The 20,105-nt window shown below is 37.1% G+C and overlaps 1 protein-coding gene across 4 annotated transcripts in view; it reads right to left on the bottom strand.

The window, feature by feature from the left end:
* The window catches only part of PLCB1 (phospholipase C beta 1), a 603,902-nt gene that overhangs the window by 83,468 nt on the left and 500,329 nt on the right, over window positions 1-20,105 (bottom strand). For 2 of the 4 annotated variants that reach the window (XM_045574801.1, XM_045574802.1), the window contains exons 20-25: window positions 17,457-17,621; window positions 15,708-15,807; window positions 14,787-14,891; window positions 13,522-13,631; window positions 4,075-4,207; window positions 1,421-1,474 (exon numbers count right to left, since the gene is read on the bottom strand). In XM_045574801.1, the coding sequence (XP_045430757.1) occupies window positions 1,421-1,474; window positions 4,075-4,207; window positions 13,522-13,631; window positions 14,787-14,891; window positions 15,708-15,807; window positions 17,457-17,621 (667 nt within the window). Of the gene's footprint in view, window positions 1-1,420; window positions 1,480-4,074; window positions 4,208-9,424; window positions 9,428-13,521; window positions 13,632-14,786; window positions 14,892-15,707; window positions 15,808-17,456; window positions 17,622-20,105 lie in introns of all 4 variants that reach the window. The other 2 variants (XM_045574800.1, XM_036419878.2) reach the window with 2 other exon arrangements.

The following is a 20,105-nucleotide window of genomic DNA, read 5'->3' as shown; positions in this document are numbered from 1 at the left end:
GTCCCCAGGCCAACGCTCTATCCACTGAGCCAAACCAGTTTATTTAAAAATAAATGCATTTCTGCTATGCATTTATTTTTAAATAACACTGGAATCATGCTCTATTTACACTTTTGTCTCTTGCTGTATGTGTCAACTTTTTATCGTTACCCAGGGAACTAAATCTTTAAGACACATTTTTAAAAATACAGTGTTGCTTAACTGGCATGGGTCAGTGGTTCAGCATCAACCTATGAACCAGGAGGTCTTGGTTTCATTCCCAGTCAGGGCACATGTCCTGGTTGCTGGCTCTATCCCCTCTGGGGGCATGAAAGAGGCAGCTGATCAATGATTCTCATTATTGATGTTCCAATATCTCTCTCTCCCTCTCCCTTCATCTCTGAAATCATATATATTTCTAAAAAACATTATTCAAGTATTTTTTTCTATGAATATTTTATATGTTATTTTGGTGAAACATAAATACATACCTAAAATACATACAAATCATAAAATATACATTTTCACAAAGTGAGCATGCTTCAACAACCATTACTCAGAACAACATAAAAAACATCATCAGATGCCAGAGGCCCTCTTTTGGTTTCCTGCTCCCCATCAAATACAATCCAATCTGTGTTCCCAACAGCATGAGTTAATTTTGCTTGTTTTTGAACTTTACGTAGATGGAATCATAAAGAATGTGCTCATCTGTGTCTGGCCTCTTTTCTTCAACATAGTAATACTTGTGAATTTTGTGCATGTTGTGTGTGACTGTAGTTTATTTATTCTGAGAGTTGTATCCCACTCAGTTCAGTCTGTGCGTATACCACAATGTATGGATCCACTGACTGTTTACGGACATTGAGCTATATGCAGTGCTCGTCTCTTCCCAATAGTGCTGCTTTTGGTGAGCATTTCTGTTGTATATTAGGCCGAGTATCAAACATTTTTCAGACTTTATTAAGTATGTATTAAAGAAAGCTTGTACCAATTCCAGTCCCACTAGTTTATGAAACTTACCAAATATAAAATATTTCCCAATTGAATCATGGTCTTCAAACACTGAGTAGTCTGTGATCACCAATGGGCCGTATTCTGTATTTCTAACTGATGGCTTACTGTTATCACTATGGGAAGATATGCCTTCCTATTAGCTGGAACACATTTACAGGATGAAACTATTTTTGGATTCTAAAATGGGTATCTTATGAAATTATATTATATTTTATATCAATAGGATCCTATCTGCCCAACGATGGTCACTTTCCTGTGATCATGATGGGTAGTGTGGTCTCAACTAGGACTGTGTAAGTATTTTTAGAGAAGAAATATTAATAATGTTAATCTTCAGAGATGGAGAGAAACCTTCTTTCCTCTAAATACCTACACTCTATAATATTTAGCTGCCTAATTCATCCAGGGAATGGGTGGTATTTACCTGTTAGAACACTGTGAATAAGATCTTCTGTTTTGGCAGGTGCCTTTAAAGAACCTGGAATAAAAAGATAAAACAAATAGGCACTTTTTAACTTTTTACATTTTATTCTTCTTGCAAGACCACAATTGGCCCTTGAGTCTAAATCTCTTTATGGAGAAATACAAATTTTGGGAGAAAATTATTCCAAAAACTTCTAAGAAATGCCCTCCTTTTGTCACTTTGAGGCAAACATAATTAAATGTGAATCCGTATGTTCCATTTATAGAAAAAAAGTATATCCCTCCACTTGGAATAAAAATCAGCCACAAATTCAATTTAGGCAATGCCACTGCCACCTTTTGGTAGAATCAGGAATGGCAAGCGGTCTTTTAAAAATCAAATGCTGACAAGTTGGCACTGATCATTGTTGCAGACAAGATCTATTGGTGGATGCAAAAATCACTGGGCAGTGATTTAAGGAGAAACAGGATAGTTGCATCATCTAAAAGGATCTCCCCCAATACAGCTATTAAGTGTGAAGGAGTAAACCATACCTTTCAGTGGAGAAACCTTAACCAAGTGCTCCAACACCACCAGTGAGGAGACACACCAATACCAGCTTCCCCCTGCCGAAACCGGTTTGGCTCAATGGATAGAGCGTCGGCTTGGGGACTGAAGGGTCCCGGGTTCGATTCCGGTCAAGGGCATGTACCTTGGTTGTGGGCATATCCCCAGTGGGGGGTGTGCAGGAGGCAGCTGATCGATGACTCTCTCTCATCGATGTTTCTGACTATCTCTCTCCCTTCCTCTCTGTACAAAATCAATAAAATATATATATTTTTAAAAAATACCAGCTTCCCCTGCTATGCTGCACTGACTAGGGCCAAAAATGTAGCACTTCAACCTCATCATGAGAAAACATCAGGCTGTCCAAATTGAGGGACATTCTACAAAATACCCGACCACTACTCTTCAACAGTGTCAAGTTCATGAAAGACAGGCCAAGAATGAGGGACCATCATAGGTTGAAGGAAAATAAGGAGACATGACAATTAAATGCAGTGTGGGATCCTGAGTTGAAACCTGGGATAATAATATAAGGACATTAGCGGAAAGCGGTGAAGTTCAAACAAGGTCTGTGGTTCAATTCAGGGTGTTGTGCCAAGGTTGATTTCCTGGCCTGAGAGTCAGACTATGATGCTGACAGATGTTAACATCAGAGAAGTGGAAATCATTTTTGTAATGTTGTCTGTTCCATTTAAAAAATTATTCTGTATGTCAAATTTTTTCAAAACATCAAGTCAATCCCCCCTCCCTCACACAAAAAGTCTAAATGCTCTTCTACTGTCAAAAGCAAAGCGCAAGGCTATCTCAGTCACCTATTTAAATGACTTATTTATATTCCAGAAGCACTCAAGAGTTTGCATTTGGCATATAAAAATCTTCATTTGAAAATATCACTTCTTGTACCTGATCAAGTCTCCTCACTGTTACGGATCTCAACAACAGTCTTGAAAGCACAGGCCCCACTCATATCTCATACACATGTAATATGGTTTGTTCTTTTCAACATCTCATCCTCCCCCATGAGAACTACTCCTCCCTTCCCAAATAAAGAGTCTGGGTTCACTGGTGGCATGCACTGGCATGAAAAAGAAGGGAGGAGACATGAGTCCATACTTTCATGGAAGAAAATCCCTCTCCCTTTACTTACTTTATTGAACAATTCAACAAAAAGTTATTAAGTACATGCTGTTCCCCAGCTCTTTGCAAAGGAAACATCTAACTGTAGCCTAACCTGGGAACCCTCCGATCTACTGGGGAAATAAAACATGCATACCGCGGTAATTGCCTAAAGCTGTCTTAGACTACATGTCAAAATTTGTTGCATAGAAATCAAAAGATTTTTGTGAAAGTGAGACATAAGTGTAGCTTTGGTGGGAGCACAGAAGTTGAAAGTAAGTATTTTATTATAGGATAATAGGAAACTGTGCCAGTCTAGCCATCACCTTTTATTGGCTATATGACCTTCCAGAAGCTCCTTGTCAGCTCAGAACTGCAGTTTAGTCACCCAGACAATGGGGCAATCATAGAATCTACCCTCCTAGAGAGCGTCTAAGAGTTCAATGAGATAATCCACATGAAGAGTATAGCAGAGCCCTGGGCACTTGAGGAGCGCTCAAGGTTATTGAAAAGTTGGAGCCTTGACTTAGTAAGGAAGAGCTAAGAATGAGCTTCTGAAGCATAACTGCTTACAAGAAGTTTGTAAAACAGCCACTTTTAACTTTAAAAATTTTATTCTTCCTGTAAAACTACCTTTAGCCCTTGAGTCTAAATCTTTTTAGACTGCAAGCAGACATAATCCATGACTAAAGACCCCAGAAACCTGGGTGATATTTTGTTGTGACTTTATAAGTCATCAGCAGAGCCAGATGAGCACTTAGGTGTCTTTCTTGGAATTCACTAATTCATTCATTCGTTCATTCACTCATTACTTCATTCGTTCACTCATTCTTTCATTCATAGCTTTATCACACATTTCTGGAGTCCTTCTAAGCCCATGCACCCCTGTTCACATGATACTGTACATAATTGAATCATGCGACCTCCTTTGTGACACAAACGAACAAGAGGATCTTTGCCATGTTGTACAGCTCTCTTTTCTAAGGTTTTACCTGGAGGGGCAGGTTGGCTGTGAAGGGCCTGGGAGGGAAGTTTGGGTACCAGGGATGTAGTGTGATTTACTCCATTTTCTGCTGGAGTCGTCCCGGCTTCACTCGGAGCTTCTGACGGTGTTTCCCCAGGATCCTAAAATGGTAAACATCCTTTCATTTCCCATATTTCTTACTGTTTTGTTATTACCTTCTTAAACTGTTTGATAGCTTTGTATGAAAGCTGAAATTAAAAACAAACAAATAAAACAACAACAAAAACTCCTTGTCCCACTTCAAGGAATCAGTGGAAGTCAGTTCTTGTGACTTTATTTCTCTATAGCCTTTTTTCAAATATTCTTTTTTATGAGTTGAATAAAATAAGCATAGAATCCTATCTTTTCTTATTAGTAAATCCTTTTTAGTAAATAAGCACATCACACTGGAAATTATGATAGAAACCAAAGAACTAGAAATGTCAACTTTTTCAAATTAATGGAGAGACTCATATGATCCAAATAAACATATTTCAAGGAAAGAGAGTTCAGAAGCTAGTATTTCAGTTGCACTGAATTTGGCTTAGATAAGTAGAGAAAAAATGTGCAAAATTAACTACAGCAGAAGTGGGCTCCTGCCATCTAGTGGCCAACTGAAAGTATTACATCATTTTTTCTTCGCAACAAGTAATAGACTTTTACTAAATCAAAATTTTATTTAAAGAAATATTTATATTCTTACTATTTAAAAATTGAACAGAAGTGACTTTAAAATGTAAGTATACCAGTAAAGGGGTAACTGGAAATACCATTTTTCCAAGTTTTACAGAGGAGATGCTATTTCATATGCCAATTGAATAAGTCTAAATCCTGCCCTTTGAAAATTGAATGGGATAATCAAACAATAAAAAAATAAGCACACAATACAATAAAATATTATCTATTATAGAACTATGTACCTAGAACCTGTATTATTTGTTAACCAATTTTACCTCAATAAATTCAATAAAATCGAAACAAAACTTTCCAGTACTATAGAACACTAGAATGTGCGGAACTTAATTGAGTGGTTAGTATAGCAAGTAAAGGGTCTTGCAAACACCAAATGTGTGTCTGAGTTGTTGGAGGTGCTGGATCATTCTAAAAACTGGTTAGGATAACAGCATCTTGATTTGGACATCAGATGGGTAAGGGTCAAGGCCATCCGTTTTTCTGGGTTTCATCATGCAGAAATCTAGTCTACTTGTAATGAGTGTGAGAAGTGAGTGCGGTTTTGTCTTTCCCTCAAGAAAGAGCTTCTTCAAACACATACATAATTTGCACCTTCAATTTCTACTAGCTGAACCTGCCCCAAATTTCTAAAAGATCTGGATCATTTCTAAAAATGATATCCTGATACATTCATTCTGAAGTGTTCAGGGATGAAATATTCCAGTATTTGCAACCTTCTTCGAAATGCATCAATATAAGCCCTAGCCAGTTTGGCTTAGTGGATAGAGTGTGGGCCTGTGGACTGAAGGGTCTCGGGTTTGATTTCGGTTTAGGGCCATACTAGGTTGCAGACTCAATCCCCGGCCCAGGTCAGGGCATGTGTGAGAAGCAACCAATCAACATATCTCTTTTACATGGATGTTTCTCTCTGTCTCTCCCCCTCCCTTCCACTCTCTCTAAAAATCAATGAAAAAAAAATATCCTTGGGTGAGGATCAACAACAAAGCAAGAACCCATGAAATAATGAGTGGATAGAGGGATGGATAGATGAATATATAACAGTATGTGATAAACAAATGCATTTAAATTTTAAGTCTAGAATCCAGGTAATTGCTATTTGATGTTCAGTATACAATTCTTTCCATGTTTGTGTATGTTTGAACATTTTCCTAATAAAATATAGCACAACTTCTATATTTTGAAGCTACCAGGAAGAGTTAGAAGCAAAAGACAGCTTTAAGGAGATGAATAAGTCCATCTCTTGACTTCAGCATTTGAAGCTTCTTGATTCACCAAGTAAAATGATTCTGGCTTTTTATTGCAATTAATACCCAGCATGTTCCTCCGGCAGTAACTGGAGCCAATTGGAACATGGAGTCAATTGATTCTTTGCACAGCATGAGCCATGTCATAACATAAAGAAATCATCAGCATTCATATGGTCTCACTTTATTGAAACATTAGTGAAAGCTGTAAGTTTATATAAATATGTGCAAATTTGTATTAATGTCAGTCTCTCCCTCCAGACTGTAAGGTTGATGAAACATCCTATTTTTCTTCTAATATAGGTTAATTGTGCCCAGAATGGTGACTGACAGTTGTATTAAAAAATTGTATTGAATAAATAAGTGAATTAATAAATCCACATTTCCTGCTCACATATAATCAATAGCTATATTGCTAATGGCAAAATCCTGTAACTAAAAACCATCTAAATGTTATGTTAAAATAAGAAAAAAATTTCTTTAAATGAATGAATCAATGAATTATGCTTTACTCGTAATTACAGTTTTTTAGGAGGAGATTAAAGATTAAAGGCCATAGCTCTACTGAATATTTCATATGTCTTTTATATGTTTCTGTTCCAGCCAACTTTAATTTATTAGAAACACTGATATGGTCTCCAAAGAAATCAGCAGAAATAAGCTCTTGGCAGTTAGGCAGAAGTTATAGATTCATTCAAGGAGAACAGAGACCAACACCATCTTTTACATTCATCTCATGAGAATGCATGTTTCATAGTGAGTAAGCCAAATCATTTGGTAAATACTTGCTAGAGATGCAATTCTTGGGTCTACCCCAGACCTACTAAATAGGAAACTGAAGGTGGGGCCCAGCAGTCTGGGCTTTCAGAAGTTATCCAGGTGATTCTGCTACATGATAAAGTCTGGAAACCTTGCTGCTCAAAATATGCTCCCCTTACCAGCAGCATCACCATCACCTGGAAGCTTGTTGGAACTGCAGAATCGTGTGCACTGCTCCAGACCTAGTATATCCCCAGTTTAAAATTTGAGAAGCCCTGGTCTAAAGCAGAGTGGAAAACTTTGCCCTTGAGAGTCACACTTTTATATTCTCTATGTCACTGGGCATGGCATGGATGACAACATTCAAGTGTCTGCATCCATTGCTGTTTTAGACAGAGGAACCGGAAGTCACTCTTGAGAGTCAATTGACATTTTAAAAACAGAGACTTTGTACATTTGTCCTGATTGGGGTCCAGATTTATCCAGGGCATCCAATGAAAGGGCCTTGTGATCTGCAAAGCCACACAGAAATAAAAGGGACAGTGGTGCTACCTCAAGGTCAGCTCCTTAAGGGCAAACTCTCTCTTCCTACTTTATTGGATGCTTTCAAGTTCAGGGGCTGCGAGAAGCTATTGTTTCTATAAATTAGTATTTAGCTACATTATTATTGGGGGAGGAAGGTTTTTATTTAAGGCGAATAAAAAATGACCAATAAACCTCATATTTATTTTTATCACCAAGTTCTTAAACTATGGACGAGTACTCAGCTTATGTGCTGGGAAAATTAAATGGCCACCAAGGCCTTCCTGAGTTCATTATTGTGCCCTTATAAGGTAATCACCTTGGATTTTGGCTGTTTAACTGGTGAAATTTACACCAGAGCTTAGGACCTATTCTTTTCATATAATCAAATTCCTTCGAAGGTATCCCCAAGGGGCCATACACTGAATTAGGAAATAAACTATTTTAGATAAATTTCAGCTCACTGATAAGAACAACTTTTTAAATTTGACAACTTAAAAAGCAGGCCTCACTGAAACCAGTTTGGGTCAGTGGATAGATAGAGGGTCCGCCTACGGACTGAAAGATCCCAGGTTCGATTCCGGTAAAGGGCATGTACCCCATACTGGGGGTGTGCAAAAGGCAGCTGATTGGTGTTTCTCTCTTATCGATATTTCTAACTCTCTATCCCTCTCTCTTCCTCTCTGTAAAAAAAAAAAAATAAAAAAATATATGTATATTTTAAAAAGCAGGCCTCTTAGAATAAACGAAATGTTTGTATTATCAAACAACTCTCCCTTTCGAGCACAAACATGTGGAGATTGCTTACATGCCTGCACTGGTATCATACACACTGACCACAGAGGGGACTCCCAAGAACAGAAATGTTGGCCCTGAAGGCTAAGGAAGGTTGGGATATCAGGTACAGGCACACCTCAGTTTTTACACTTCACTTTACTGTGCTTCACAAGTGTTGTGTTTTCTACAAACTGAATGCAAGATTTTTTGCCAGCAAAAATAAAATAAAATAAAATAAATAAAATAAAATAAAATAAAATAAAAATGATGACCTGCTATATTGTGATGCTCATTTTGTGGTGGTCTGGAACCAAATCAACATACCTCTGAGGAAAGCCTGTACTCTGTCTTAGACCATAACGTGCCCCCAGGGTGGAAATGGATGTGTGGTCACTGAATGTAGCCTTTGTAACTCAGAAGTTTAGAGTTGGGAGATATGTATGTGTATTTTGGCCGACAGCCAGTTCCTAATCTGATCAAATAGAATCAGTACACAGAAACCTAACTTACTGAAAAGTAAGTTTTTATAATATCCAGTGACTGAAAGGGGGGAATCTTGACATTTGATTCAACAAAAAGTTCAGGTCAAAGGATATTACTATTGAAGGTGCTCAGTCTGTGCTCGGTCATCCAGGTAACCTGCTGCTGAGGACAGGAAGCGAATGAAGGGCTCATCCTTACTAAAGGTTACTAGAAAGCTGGTTTTGTTATTGAGGTGCACGGTGCCATGGGGTGCAGGACAGACCTCTGCTACTTGGAATGCTCTGGAACAGCATTCTCCTATCATGTGGGGCCTGTTAGAGTTTCTGAGCCCCATGCCCCACTCCAGACCACTGAGTCAGGATCAGCATTTTGTCATTGAACTTCGAGAAGTGGTGGTGTGGAACATGGGTTCTGGAGCCAGATTGCTTAGATTTCAATCCTGACTCTGCTCTTTACTAGCTGTGTGATGACTTTAACCTCTCAGTGCCTCACTTTTCCTATCTGTTAAATGGGAATAGTAGTACTTAACACACATGGATTTTTAAAAACTTAAATATGTTGTACATTAAAGGGCTTAGAACAGTACCAGGAACATAGTAAGCACTCAGTAAATATTTACTTTTTTCCCCTCCACATTTTGACATGTTTTAGCAAATATTGCATTTGGAAATTATTATCAAATAATATTTTGTAATAGATATACTCGATAGTGACTTTTGTCTCTTTACAGGCATATTTAAAAAATAAATTTTAACACTGTTACTGATGTCTCATTAGTCACCTCTACAATCATATTAAAGTATTAGGGCTTTGAAACATTTAAAAAAAAAACTTGGTAGAAAGCAAATATACCTAGAAAACATGCTAGCAAAAATTTTACTGGACCTTCTGTGTTTTTTGTTTATGATTTTTAAATGATTTTTTATTTAGAGAAATAGCTAAACATATTATAAAGCCTTTGTTATTCAGATTAGGCAACTTTCTATAATGTTACTAACCCACTACCCTGATAACAACTTTAAAATAAATTCAGCAACTATAATCTCTATTATTCCTTAACTTCCAACATACATATGTTGAATATATATATATATATATATATATATATATATATATATATATATATATATATAGCAGAGGCCCAATGCAGGAAAATTCATGCAAGACTTGGTCTTCCTTCCCTGACTCCTCTGGCCACTTGCAGGGACTCAAAATCCGGGTTGGCTTCCCTCAGGCCACCTACAAGCACCAGGACCCAGCTGGCTTGCCTTTGGCCCTGGTTTCATCAGAAAGGACATCCAGAATGACATCTGGAAGACATCCGATCTAATTAGCATATTGCCCTTTTATTATTATAGACATTTTTTCCCCCACATGATATGAAATAAATATCTATTGTCCCAAACATGAAGACATTTTCAATTTTTCTAGTGATTTGGTTTGCAAATTACACTATGAAGATAACTTATTAGACTATCACAAATGTGGGAATATTTTGCAGTGCAATGAAGTCTTTCATTTTCAAATAGATATGACCTTTATAGGTACAAGTTAAAAGGATTCTACTAAAAACGTCTTTGCTGCTAAAATAGTGTCTCCAGTGCCTGCCATGTCCTAGATAACGTTTTCTTCCCAGAAAACCACAGCTACTTATGTTCAGTGGCCTCATTCAAAGGACCGCACATCACTGCAAGACGAGATGAAGGGCACACTGGTGCTCAGAGGTGGGAAATGACTTTTCTTCCCTCCTGTTCCCTGGGAAGGGCAAACGACCTTCTTCGTGAGTTTCAAAAATGAAGGCAATTATGTGTTTAGACAGTTCAAAGGGGAAATTTGTATTTTTTTTCTTCTGTTAAACCATATGGAATCTATCTGATTCAATGTCTTTAAATTAGTTCTAAAACTGAAAAGGTCCAAGTTTTCTCTAAGTTTACCCAACACTTTACATTTATTGAAAATTCTTTGTGATCACCATTTTTTAGAGGAGAAGCAAAACTAAAGTTGACTTAAACGTCTACTGCATTTTTATGTCCATGGCTGTTACATTCTCTCCCACGAGCTTTCTGGCAGGTGATGTCTTACAGAGAGAAGGCTCTGAAAGGACCCCTGCAATTCTAAGGGCCCCAGATCTCCATTCCTTAATGACATTTGCTTGCAAACATTAGAGAAACGGTTGCTCAAATCAGCAAAATGTCCCATTCTGAGACCTTTACATCAAATGCTATACTATCTACGATGGAGAGGCTGGTATCTTACAAAGTTCTCCTCAGGAGAGAGCTTACTCCTTGGAGAACCTGGCTAACAAATAAGTAGAAGTTGATGATATAAAAAGTCTTGTTTCTAAATAGTGACAAAGCATGTAATTGTACTTGAAAATGCTTCATCCCATCTTCTATTTCTTAGAAAATAAAATATAGCTGAGTAAAGAGACTCCTGTTTTCTACTCAGAGAAGGATGCTATGAATAGTAATTTATTTATAGCTATATAAATTGTATTTGCCTTGAGTTAAATTTTATTAAATATGGTAGTAAGCACAGGAAGGTAGGAAAGACAAGTTCCAGAGTTTCTGGTGGATTTCTAAGGAGAGCTTCTAACTTCACGTTGGTGTACAGATGAGCAAAGCAGGGAATTCTGTAGTCTTACTTAATCTTTTCCAAGGCCATTAGAAAGAAAAAATAACACTCTCCTCTCTGAAGAAACACCCAGATTAAAGATGTAACTATTGGCAAACATTGAAATTCTAGTTCCCAAGCAAAACATTCAGAAAGGAATTTCATTTTTAATTTAATGATAAACAGAAGCTATTTAGCATTGCTGGGTTCTCTATAGGCAGCATTGCACACAGGGGTTCTTGAGTACATGATTGATTGAGAGTATGCTCTTGGGAGAAAACTGTCAGGAAGTGAGAAAGGCAGGGTAGAACAAGGAGAGAAGGTAAGTTAAAATGTGTTCTCTGCCTTAGCCTGATCCAACAAAGGGAGGCGGAGCAGCTTGGGAGTGCGGATTGCAACACAAAAATTGCCTATTCCATAGCAAGAGACCAGAGTTATTCTCCAGGATCTTTCAGTCTCTGGGCAGGGATCACCCTACTCCAAGAATAACTTTCCAGGCATCTTCAGAGAAGGCGGCTCCTATCAGCCCAGGCCAGTCCTCTGGAGAAGCCTGGAGCTGGGCGGGGTTCGCCGCCCACAGCTGCAGCAGCCCAGCAAAGGAGCTGTGGGTAGGGCACCAACAGCACCTGCTTGGAGCTTGCAAAGACACCTTCAACCGGCCTGTATAGCAGTGATTGCTTACACCAATCCCTCAAATTCAAGCAGAGGCCTCGAGTGTTTTTTTTGTTTTTGTTTTTGTTTTTTGTTTGTTTTTTATTTGTATGTTTCTAGGTTTCCCTCTGCAAATGGTAAGCCTAGATGTCAGAGGCACAAGCAACTTTGGAAGTATATTCATATCTACCATTAGACATAATTTTTTTCTGACAGTATAAAGTTTCCATACAACCCCATTTATTGCATACCACATGAAGCATTATTTCTGAAACTTCCCAGTTTAACTTGAAATTTCATCCCAGAGGGTGATGTGAATGAAAGACTGAAAAATCTTACTCTTAATGTGAAATATTTTCCTTTCATTTCATTTTTTCTCGTGTTCAATTAACTCAACATCTTAGATTTAAAATTTCTAAAATTTCTAAAACCAAGGAGATAATCATAAATGTGCTAAAATATTTACATGATAGTCATGGAAGATCTGTTTAAAATAGTGAAGCATTCCAAATATCCAATAATAGGGGAATGGAAGTCTAAACTATGGTATAGTTACATGATAGAAGACCACGAAGTTACTAAAAGTCATACCATAGAGAAATATTTGCTAACATGAAAAATATTTGCATTAAATGAAAATAAAACATGGATTGTGAGTACTATTCCATTTTATGAAGGAGTGTAATTTTACATAAAAATGAGCTATATGTGGATCCCATATGTATAGTGTTACTACTGGGTGCCTTGGGTGTTTGAAGTAAGACTTTCTTTTCTCCTTTTTATTTTTACTTTTTTCTATGATAAACCTACACTTCCTTTAGAATAAGAAAAGGGCTACTTAATAGATAATATTAGCTTAAATGGATTTGGTATTAGTTATAGGTATTTAAAGCTTTCAAGGTTTCCCCATACAAACATAGTTTTTCATTTTTCTTATCTTTCCCCCCCCTGAATTTATTATCTGAATATTCAAATAAAGTATAAAAATAGCTATTTTTATCAGTATCTTTAACATTGGGGCTATTTCCAATAATCATTAAATAATATTTCACTTTTTTAAAAACCAAAGGATCTCCAGTCTCCATAACGGCTTGATATTTTTAAACTTTACTTCTAATATTTCTAAACCCTTCATTAATTATTCTTTACATGGTGATATATAACTTAGAATAATATACCAACTGTTTTAGGAATACATATTTTAACACATAAATATAAAATGTAATAATAATAGCAAACACCTTATGGCCCATACTACACACTAGGTATTGTTTTAAGTACTTTATGTATTGTAATAAATCACGAGAGCACTTTGAAAATCTTGTACTTTAAATTGAAGACAAAAGAAAATACTAAATGACTTGATAATCACTTTCTTTTATAAGTGCCTTAATCATCTTTAATTAACATGAAATCATCTAGAGATTTTCATATGAAGCAGCAAGATGTGTACTGTTTCATGGGTCACAAAATAAGACACTGGTGGTGGCCACAGGATACTAGAAGAGAATGAAATAGGAAAAATTCAGCTAATCATCTGGTTGTTTTGTGAGATGATAATGATGAACTCCATCAAGATGTTTTTCCAGTATGCTAATTTCTTCTCCTGAGGTGTGGTGTTACATAGGTAAAGCCAGCAAAGAGGTGTGGAAATCACCCTTAATGTCATGCAGAAAATTTGAACTCCCTCTCACCTCTTTCTTTAAGTCTTCTTCATCTTCTAGTGTCAAAGCAGCCAGTTGCTTAGCTCTCTGCTCCATCAGATTCACATATCGAATTGGATTTGACAAAGCTTCAATCACATCTAAATAGGGAAGAGATGTTTTAGATGCAAGATCCTGGAAGTATTGATTATCCACCATCCATCCATGCATCTAACTACCCATCCATGCATCTATCTATCCATCTACTCACCCATCCATCTACCAATTCGTCATTCATTTTCCATTCTTCCATCTACCAATATAACTACCCAGTCATTCATCCAACATTTTAAAAATGAACAAGAATTAAGACCCTTTGCTGAAATTCCAGAAAGAGTATTCAATCGAGGGCAGCTCTGAGACAGGCTCCAAATCAAGATGTCTCAATGCTCCATATTATTCAGTTTATTTTCAAGGGTTCCATCCATTCCAGGGACCTGAGTTTGGCCCAAATTATGTTTCATAAGTGGAGACATATCACATAAAAAGCCTGCTTTCCAGATGGTTGAAACAACCAAAAGATTTGGCATTATGGGTGTAGCTGGAGTGAATGTGGCTGCCATCTTTGGGTGGGACACATGCTCCAAGTTTGCCATAGACTTCTTATTTTTTTAAATTAATCCTCAACTGACAATATTTTTCCTCCATTGATTTTTAAAGACAGTGGAAGGTAGGGGGAGAGACACACAGAGAGAAACATCAATGTGAGAGAGAAATACCCCAACCAGGGTGGGGATCCAGCCTGCAACGGAGGTATGAGCCCTTGACGGGAATGGAACCCCAACTCTTCAGTCTGTGGGCCAATGCTCTAACCACCGAGAAAAACCAGCTAGGGAATGCCAGTTTTCACTATCCCTTAGTATATTACACCCAGGCCACTTAGCACTGTATTTAAATTTATGATCCCTTGTTGACATCGTCGTAAGTTAATTTCACTAAACTTAGGATTCCACACATGAAAAGAATTGGAGTTCTAAAACTGGCTCAAGGTAAAAATAATTACCCAGATCTGTACAGACTGCTATAGTACCAGGCAGCATGGGTTAGAAAGTGTTGGGCTCATGAGAGTACTACCACCAGTGGATAAATAGACTCAATAGTTTATTAGAACTTGTTCATAAATTAACACTTATTCATAAAGGCTTGAGCAATTTACTTTCTAGACATGTATATAAAATAGAGGTGACTCTGAGGCCAGGATCTCCTATCTTTGTTTCCACAAAAATATGGATGAGCCGTTTGATTAGGCTGTTTACCTGCATAGGTGTCTGGAACGTAGTCTTTCACCTCTATGTAGACAAAGACAGCTGGTAGCATCAGAGGCTGGTTCCTCTCATTCCTCAGACTGATGTAGTGGTAGCCTGGAGGGCAACAATAATACTGTGTATCACATATTTTCTTCACAACGCTTGTTAGCACACAGGAACATCTATGCTATGCTATAAAAGTGTTTATTTCAGGGGACTTTGGACAAACATTTTAATTGCATGATTTTAAGTGAGAAAGAATTATTCTCCTCATCAAATAGAAAAACAATGTTGATTCTAATTTTTTCTCTTTCCAACCACATTTTTTCCCTACAGAAGAGAATTAAGTGGCATTTGTCATAGATTACATTACTGCCCCAACTTTGTCCCTTATCCATGATTCCTTCACTTGGGGTTTTGCCATATGCTCTGCTTTGGACAATGGGACTCAGTGATGAAAAAAAAAAAAAAAGTGGTGCAAGCAGAGGCTTACAATGCACTTGTGTAGTCTGGCTTGCCTTTATGCATTCCAGTGGGTACCCTGAGAAGTCTCACTATGGGTGCACTGCCCCTTCAGCCTGAGCCTCTGATGGGGAATAGTCCTAACACAGCCCACAACCCGGAGCACAGCTACATGGCTGAGCCCAGCAAATGCTGCCAAACCACAGACCAATGCGTAGGAAGATACATATTTACAAGCCATTAAGTTTTCAGGTAGTTTGTTATGCACAATTATTGTGGCAAGAGTTGATTCATACATCATAGCACATCACAAACACAGGGAGCTGCCAGACTGAAACAGTCCTAGAGCCCTTGTTGTAGATACCAAAGCCGCAAATAGCTTCCTAAATCATTCTTTAATAATCATGGACGACAGGGATGATTTTCTTTACAACTTTGGTATAAAGCTTCTCACCACACCATCCATACCTGGCCGAATTGCTTGTACTGGCAAGATCCGGTGACCAATAAATTTCCCTCCTTCTTCATAAGCTGCTATTCTCAGACAGGCGAGTGAAGGAAGAACCACCTTCAGAGACATTAAGGATACATGTGGTTACAAGAAGGAACTCCAGAAAACCAAAAAGAATTAGGAAGATATTATTCATATGGGTCCTGCTTTGCCAGATCCAACTAGAAGTTTCTACTTAGCAAGCTGATAAAAAATTAAGTTGTTGCTCTACAATTTAGATTTTCAAAAGGGTTACCAGAGATACCACTTAATGTTTTATCACTGTGTCCTAACTAGGAATGTGTTCAACACACAGGCCATTTGCTTTTGACCTGAACATTCTCAATGTGGAAATGACAGAAGTTCTATGTTTAAATCCAAAGATTTAATGGTCTTTTCATCATTTGAGCCTTTACTACTATATTTTCAAAGCAAACAAAACCAAAAAATAGCTTTCAGAAGAGTTTTCAAAATGAGATTGCTTTATAAATTTGTAAATTCCCAAATGAGGCACCAGAAAAATTGCTCATTTTCACCCTCAATGTGATACATGCAAAGTACACAGTTATATTCCATGTCAAGAGCATTAGACCAATAGCATCCTTAAAAAAAATTATTTTTGCAAGCAAGAGCAAACTAATGTCTATTGACTATTTTCAAGGTGCTGAAATTCTCTAAATGCTTTCAGTGTGGTAGGGGATATTTATGATAACTCTATGAAGTAGACAGTATTACTAGACCTAATTAACATAAGGATGATGGGGCATAGAGTCCTTTAATATAGATAGTCTCTTTGCAGAAGACTACCTTTGTGGATATTTTGGCCAGATAAAAACAAAGGGTATGGTAAGAAAGCCTACACTACTTTCTATTGGATTTATTGTCTTTCTTTGTGTGATAAATGTGTATGGAGATTTGCTTTTTGGTGAAGACAGACAGAAGGCCCAGGTGAATGTAAAAGGTTTTAACTCTATCAGAGAGAACCCTGACAAAATCGAATGACCAGCTGCAGTGGCTAGAGAGTCTAGGAAAATTAATTAATATTATTTTATGAAGAAGTATGACCTGCCTTTCTCTCAACTATCATATTATTCCTTATTTCCCCCGTCTACTTCATTTAAGTCATAATAAGAACATGTAATCTACCACTGTATTATAAGAGCATATGATTAGATTTATATGTTATGAGAGGCCCAGTGCATGAAATTTGTGCATGGGTAGGGTCCCTAGACATGGTCAGCAATCAGGGTTGATCTGTGGGGTGACCAGCACGGCAATTGGGGGGCAGTGACAGCCAGCTCGTCAGCCAGTCCCAGCCCCTGATTGCCCCACTGCCACTGCCAGTCGTCTCCCTCTGCTGGGCAACAGACTGGGTGATGGGGGTGGGAAGGCCTGCTGGCACCCACCTTGGCTCTCCTGGGGCCTGAGGGCTGGGGGAAGCTCCTACATTGAGCATCTACCCGCTGGTGGATAGTGTGTGTCATCACAACCGGTCTTTCTGCCATTTGGTCTATTTGCATATTAGGCTTTTATTATGTAGAATTCTGGCCTTCCAAATGAAGTATACTAGAATTAACTGATTTACAATACAGTTCTGAAACCCTGAACAAGTGATTCACAGAGATCTTGACTAGTAAATATGTAAGTTCCCCGATTAAGCAACAAAAATATTCTTTTAAATTTTTTCTCAGTGCAGTTCCATATCATGCCAAGGACACAAGACCAACCTTTTTGAACACAATGGGTTCTTCTTCCCAGACGGGATTTACAGCATTTCCTTGGGATGTCTTGGTCTTAAATGCTTTCCTCCTCGTGTCCACAGGCAAACCAAACATATCCACTTCCACATAAGTCCCGACTTTCTTATCAGAAAGAAACTGACCCGAAATGATCTGGGAAATAATAAAAAAGTAACTTCATAAATGAATAACAATGATATAAGAAAATGCTTCAGGGAGGCATAAATAGGAGCAAGAGTACAAATATAATTTCTCTTTTGGCTAAAGAATTAGTAGGGGACTTATTGAAAATGCTGGGGTTAGAGGAGTTAATAAGACAAATTATATAGGAGGAAATAAATGAACAAAAGTTTAATGAAATGTTTGTCTTATGTACTTAAGATACATATATTAAATGAAAGATTGGTCTTTAGAGGCAACGGAATATGAAGATTTTCCTAATACTTAAAAATATCACAAGAGAAAATTTCTCATTTTAGCATAATTGTCAATTAATTTAAGAGTACAAATTTAAAACATAACATAGTAGAAACTCTAGCATTTAAAAAAATTCCTGTTGTTCATGAAATTTAACTTGAAAGAGTGGTTGTAATCCCATGGTATACCAATTCTCAAAGTTGTTACAACTTTAAATAAAAAGTCACAATGATGATTGAAAAGGCAAAAACAATAAATATCGACTTTAAACCATTAAACCCAGTTCATTATTCCTTTTAACCTCACCTGCTTAACCATCCTCAAAATTATGGGTATTTTCTGCCTAGGTGTAAAATTATCAGATACTGTGGAGTTAAAAGAGATTTCTAAATCACATAGTGACAAAATGTCTCCCACCTGTCTCTTCTTCTCACCCAATATTCAAAACCCAAGTGATTCTTCAGGTATCATATAGGTGTCTTTTTTTTTTAAAAAAAAATCATCTATATTGTTGGAAGTATTACTGATATCTCCTTTTTTCCTCCCATTAACCCCTCCTCTTTTCCCTGTCCCCTCCCCAGGCCTTCATAGCACTACTGTCTTCTGCTTTAACACCTGAGGGACACAGCGGCAAGCAAGTGCTGACAGGGCAATTGTGGCAAGTCTGGGTTGCCTGGTTGACAAAGCTGCCTGCTGGCCAAGACCTTTCTGAGCTCAAGTCAGTGAAAGGGGATACAATTTCCAAGACTATGACTGTGTCAGAAATCAAACACAATGGTGGTTTGAGAATGGCCATTAGTGGCCAAGTGAGGCCAAAGTCAGCTACATGCTACCGTAGTCAAAAATTCCAAACAAGTTAGATAAATAGAAAGTCACGAGGAAGAGGTTGTCTGAATTTCCACTCAATGTTTTTGTGAGCTTATGATGACTGATGAAAGTACAAGTCCTTAATTCAGTGGCACTACTCTCACATTCCCATCAGCGAAAGACAACGGACAAAACCATTTGAGTGTACGAGTCCATTCTGGCACTATGAAGTCTATGTCAGAGATCAAAACACAAGCACTGCTGGAAAAGATGTGAGCTCATCTTGGTTCTAGCTGCAGGTTAAAAGCAGGACTCCAATGCAGTATGGCCATCCGTTCACAGGACACTGATAACTTCAGAATAGTTGTCTCCATTCTGGACTCGGGAAGCAGTACACTTTCCTAAGACTCAACTGCTTCCCCTCAACTTATTTTCCTGTCTCTATGTCATTGTTTTATCATTGTTTGCACTGTTACAGAAGAATTTTCAGGAAAAAAATAAATGAACAAGCTAACATGTACAAAACAAGGTGAATCAGCAAAGAAAATATTATTAGTTTGACCCAACTATAACAACAATTGACAAAGATTCTAATAATAACATTTTATCAGTTATGCTTGAGAGTTTATTTTAATCAAATGACAGGAGTTACACATCCTTTGCTAAAAACAGTTTCCTAAAAATAAATATAATATTGAAGCTCTAATACTACCAACTCTGCTCTTCAGATATACGCTGTGAAATAATTCCAAAGGATAACTGTTAGATACTTCACTGAAATTTTATTTTTAATCCCTGGTAAAGTGACAAATTTTAAAATAAAATAAATGGCCTTAAGCTTAGGATAGATATAAATTAGTGAAACTGTTATAGAGCCTTTTTAAATATAGTATTTCATATGCCTTTGGTTTTGGATCAATTTGAAAATTGAATTTATATCCAATAAAAATGTTTTTTAATTAACAGCTATCCAGTTAAAAGAGGAAAAAAATAAGACTTTAAAATATAAAATGAAATTTAGCTAAAATAACCTAGAGCTTATAGAATTCATGTAAAAAGTTCTGTATAAAAATGATTTACCATTCATGGTATTAATTTTCATAGCTAAAAAAATAAAAATTATATCTACTGAAACATAAATTTCAAATATTGTGATAATAATTTGAAATTCATTGTTAGGGTCAGATAAATATTTAATAAAGCAATTTTTAAATTTGATGTGTTTTAAATCCCTGAATATTCTGATAGGTTTTTAAATCCATGCCATGGCAAATTCAGAGCTTTTATCCCACTTTGACAATTTATTGGGATTACTTTTTTTTCTCTCTAATTTTTCTCAGTGTGGATATTTCTCTAGAACTAATGGGAGAGAAAAAAAATAGAAGATTTCTCCATTAATTTTTGTGTAAATTT

This window comes from Pipistrellus kuhlii, unplaced genomic scaffold (genome assembly GCF_014108245.1).
Source record: "Pipistrellus kuhlii isolate mPipKuh1 unplaced genomic scaffold, mPipKuh1.p scaffold_m20_p_6, whole genome shotgun sequence".
In the NCBI taxonomy this organism is placed as follows: domain Eukaryota; kingdom Metazoa; phylum Chordata; class Mammalia; order Chiroptera; family Vespertilionidae; genus Pipistrellus; species Pipistrellus kuhlii.
This window is presented reverse-complemented; position numbering and strand designations above follow the sequence as displayed.